A 4,644-nucleotide genomic window follows, 5' to 3' on the forward strand; every position below is an offset into this window, starting at 1 on the left:
GGGCGGGGCGGGGGCGCACGGCCGGCCGGCTCCGCCGCGGCATCTGTTCGCGGTGCTGAAACCCGGAGCGCTGAGCTCAGCGCAACTAAGTCACAATGGACAACTTTTCCTCCTCGGAGGGGCGCGAGGGGGGTCGGCAGCCGCACCCCCCTCCCGATCGCGGGAGCTTCTTGTGAATCCTCTTCTGCGTCTAAAGCCCAGAGACCAAAGTTGGGGCAGAACCGAGAGGGGGGGTCCCGGGGGCGCCTTTCTTTTGTTCCACGGGAGCTGGCGTTAGGTTCCAAGAATAAAAAGTGAAGCCAGCGAAGTGGTGGGGAGGGGACGCTCAGAGGAAGGGCTTTTAGAAAAAGGGGTTTGCCTGGGACCCAGAGATTGCTTCCCAGGAGCGCGGCGGCATCCAGGCCCGAACAGTCGTCCCCGCCGCCCCCACTCTCAACCGGCGTGGAGCGGGCGACGCGGGCCCGGGAATCTCCACGTTCCCAAAACCATGGTCACCAACTCAAGATGGACGCCGGCGCCGCGCCTTCGAGGTGCAGCTTGTCCCTCTCGGCCACTGCCGGGGCGCCGCGCTCCCCCACCTACCCCCGCCGCCGCCGGGCTCTTTCTTTGCAGAAAGGAGGGACAGGACGGTAACTTTGAGGACCGGAGCCAGACACCCAGGGGAGTCTGCGCGGGGAGCGCCCACGCTGGCACTTTATAGGGTTCTGCCGAAGTGCCCGGCGACCCCTCCCGGGCCCTAGCCTGGGGGGTGTGGGGGAACATAGGCCCCTCGCTTACTTGTTTGTCGCTGAGCGCTGCGATCCGCGGCTGCCTTTCGTGGAGCTGCTTCTTGAGGTCGCCGTTCTGCGGAGACACGGAGGAGCGGGCTGAAGCCGGGGTGGGGGGAGGTAGGTCCTGTGCGCCCCAAGTTTCCCGGCCGCGTCCCGCACGCGCGCACGGAGGCCGGGCAGTGCCGCTTACCTGTGGCTGCCGCCTCATCGGGGCGCCTCGCGGGGCGGGGCGGGGGCGCAGGCCACCCGGCGGCGCGCCCCGAGCCGTGCAAGTGCGCAGGCCGGGTTGCGTGTGCACGAGTGTGAGTGTGAGTGTGTGCCAGGGGAGGGGGGAGGAACAAAGAGCCAAGTAAACACGGCGAGTCCGTGTCGAGCAAAGCTCATAAATATTCAAGTCGCGTCCTAATCTCTCCACACACACACACACACACACACACACACACACATACACACTCGCGCGCGCCGCAACACCGCTCGGGCCCCGGGCGCCACGCCGCTGCCACCCGCCCGGCGACCGTCGCCAAAACTACTTTGCAGCAGCGCCAGGTGTGCGTGTATGGGGACCAGGGAAACGGAGGGGGGCTCTCCATGCTCTCCTCCCGGGGAGAGCTCCCGCGGGGCGCCCTCGCGCACACCAGGCGCTCAGCGCAGACTCCGCAGCAAGGACGGGAAAAGCGGGGTTCGGTTCCCTCACGCCCCCAACTCCACCGTACAGGATCGCGGGTAAAGGCGCAGGGGACACCGAGTGGGTGCTGAGCATACCTCCCCGCCCCTGCGGGGGCGCCAGGAGTGGGGGCCCAGCCCCAGAGACCCCCCCCAGTCCCGGGAGAGAAGACTCGTGCTCTCGACCTCCACTCCTCCGTCCCCTTCTCGACCCGGACCCACCCACCCGGTCACCTACCTGGTGGCGGGAGAGTTCCACGGCGAGCGCCTCAGGCCGGCTCTGCAGCTCCATCCCGGGAACTTGGGCAGCACTTTGCGCGCACTTTGGCCCCAGCTCCTGGGAAGTTGTGCGGCTCGGCGAGGGGCCGGGCCCGGCGGGGGTGGATCGGGACTTCTAGGGGGTGGTGATCCCGAGCCCCCTCCTCCACGGCCCAGTGGAACGGGGCTGGCGAGGGGTAAGAAAGGCGGCCGGGCGCCGAACCCGGGCCACCCCAACTCCTCAGGCTGCCCGGCAAGTTGCGCCGGGTCCCCGGGCTGCGGGCGCGGCCTGGCGCATGGCCCCCCCGGCGCCCGCAGCCCCACGCACCCCGCGCGCACCCCGCCGCCGGCAGGGACTATATTTCCTCCGGCGCGCGCGCCTGGATCTCGCTGGGCCTCGGCAAAGTTGTGCCTCGGCACGATGCTAATTCGGCAGTGCCCGGATGGAGCGGGCCGGGGCGGCAGGGGGCGGGGCCGGGGCCCACCGCTAACTCCGCCCACCTCCCGCCCCGCCCCGCCCCATCCGCGCGTGCGCACTGCCGCCCCTCCGTGGCCGGGCGCCCCGAGCGGAGAACAAAAGTGTTAGTGTAGAGAAGCGCGAAATCCGGACCCACTCGGGCTGCGCGCGCCCACGAGGTCCTCCTCTGCGTCCCCGGCAGATGCCCACGAGAACGGGTCGCCCTTCCCCCGCTGCCTGGGCGCCCCGCTGGACTTCTGGGCTAAGGACACTTTGCCATGGAAGGGACGATGCCCTTTTTTCCTCGGGTCTTCTGTCTGCACCTTTTCTTCCTTTGCTCCCTCTTCTGTTTCGTTTTAATCATCTCCCGTCCGCTCCTGAGTCAGTGCTGCGACTTGGGAGACAAAATTAGTCTTGTCGCCAGAGTCTCCCTCCGCCTGATGGCCACCGTACTGCTTAAACAGTGTGAAAATTGATCTCTCGGCTGCTCCTTTAATGACTTTTTTTTACACTCACAATTAAACTCTCAACAGATGTCACTGGACTTTTTAAGACAGTTGTTAAAAATCGTAAACACGCCGGGTCAATGTGACATAAAATAATTATAACTACAGCCGCAGAGATCACATTTCCCAATTCCCAGCCCCACAACCAGGAGGTTAATGTCTGGAATCCATATCGCCGCCCTGGAGTTACTGAGACCATCAGTTTTTCTTTTTGTTTGTTTGTTTGTTTTCTGAGCTCATCAGTTTGCGTCGGAGACAGTGCTCTGTGCCCCGTGGGTAGCTCACTGGTGTGTATGAAAGATGCTATGAGAAGGCGTTCGATCCTATTTCAAAGTAAATGTTTGAACTGGTAAATTATATCTTCGTGTTCCCCTTGAGCACAAAAAGATGCCTAGGCACGTGCACCTGGAAACGCCCCTTTCAGCAGAGGCCAATATACATGCGTTTCTTCTGCTGTCACAGAAATCAGTGGACCCTCCCGCCGCCAAGCCCACAGTGATGTTCTACCTCTGCTGGGGCATTTGTCTCAAATGACTTAGGTGGAGTCCTCCACATATAAAGGGCCGCTTATCCCTTCCCAGTACCTAGACTTCAGAAGTACTCCACAGCTTTGGTACTGGACGCAAAGGGAACTCATGTTCTAGGTGGTTATGATCCCTTCAGCGTCCTGCAGGTGCACGACAGAATGACTGACGCCAGGAGCCTGGGAGGACACACGCTCCTCCCACTTCTGGGGTCGGCCCAGCTCCTGGCGGTGTCTCCCCCTACTTCCTGGTTTTTGGATTTGTTTTGTGTGTGTTGCTGTCCTGGGGATGGAAGCAGGGCTGCACCCCTACTTGGCACTTTTGCAGGATGCTAGCCTGGGAGAGTGGTCTGCCCTGGGGACAGAGAAGGCGCCCATGCAAAAAGGATTCCTACTGTAATCTCTGTAAATGTCACTGGCATTTTGGTAAAAATTCAGGGTAATTTCATCATCAGCCATGCATGGTGATTAAATCCAGAGAAGACATTGCAGTCCCCCCTGACCCACACAGACCCCGAAGACGCGGGGTAGAGGAAGGCGGTAAGGAGCTCTCAGTGGACAGTTGACAGCGTCCTTTGCAAGTTTTTGTTAACTACTGTGGGTTTCAGTGATGATCATCTACCCACCCCTTTTCTCTGTTACTGCGTTACCTACTTCCTGCATGGGCTACTGAGGTTCCAGGTTGTGTACAAGCCCGGAGGGAGTCCTGGGCAGCAGGCCTCCCTGCCTTGGCCTGGGCTGTGCCTTCCCTCTGGAATACCCTTTCCCTTGTCACCTGCTTTTAAAAGTCCTGCTTTTCCTCCAGGATTCCCTTCAAATGCTTTTTGGGAAAAACTTCCCCTCCTTTTTCCATGGAGGCCACCAGGCAGCGCTGACTTAGCGGTGGCCGCGCATCCTCTGATGAAGGTGACCCTTGTTTACTGATCCCCGGAGCCTCAGCCAACTGGAGTCTGGCTGTGGTGGAACACAGGGCAGTGTGTTCAAGGAGGAGTGGGGCCGACACTTTCTTGGGGAGGGAGGAAGCTGGGGCCCCAGTGAACCAGGGGAGGCTGAGAGCTGAATTCTGGGTGGGAACAGCAGGTTGCACCATGGGTAATGGCCACAAGCAGTAGGGATGCAGAAGGTTAGTTCCAGCGACTTTCTCCTCAGCCACGTCCTAGTCAAGTGGAAGGGGTAAGATCTGAGACTTGAGCTACCCCGAGTAGCCTGGTGACCTTGGGCACACTCCACCTCCGCTCAGCTCCTCCCGTGCCCGACCTTGGCCACCTGCTCCATGAAAGCTTCCATTGCTGTACCTGTCTGGCTTGACCTGCCTGTTGGGAAGGACCGGCCCCTCGGCCTGGCCTCCACCCTAGGGGGGATCTTTGTGGGCCCCAGCACCCAGCTCCATCTTGTGGGCCCATGGAGGGCCTGTCTGCTCCTCCTCTCTGGCTTGTGAGTGAGGGGTTGCACCCCAGCTCAACTCTG

At 61.5% G+C, this 4,644-nt stretch overlaps 1 protein-coding gene across 3 annotated transcripts in view; it reads right to left on the reverse strand.

Annotated features, from left to right (window-relative positions):
* The window catches only part of Phf21b (PHD finger protein 21B), a 64,704-nt gene extending 62,900 nt beyond the window's left edge, over nt 1-1,804 (reverse strand). For 2 of the 3 annotated variants that reach the window (XM_005379472.2, XM_005379473.2), the window contains exons 1-2: nt 1,672-1,804; nt 778-843 (exon numbers count right to left, since the gene is read on the reverse strand). In XM_005379472.2, coding sequence (XP_005379529.1) covers nt 778-843; nt 1,672-1,725 — 120 coding nt within the window. In that variant the 5' untranslated portion in view covers nt 1,726-1,804. The other variant, XM_005379474.2, reaches the window with a different exon arrangement.
* Nucleotides 1,805-4,644: the final 2,840 nt, after the last annotated feature.

The sequence above is a fragment of the Chinchilla lanigera genome, unplaced genomic scaffold (assembly GCF_000276665.1).
Source record: "Chinchilla lanigera isolate Chin_1 unplaced genomic scaffold, ChiLan1.0 scaffold00012, whole genome shotgun sequence".
In the NCBI taxonomy this organism is placed as follows: Eukaryota; Metazoa; Chordata; class Mammalia; order Rodentia; family Chinchillidae; genus Chinchilla; species Chinchilla lanigera.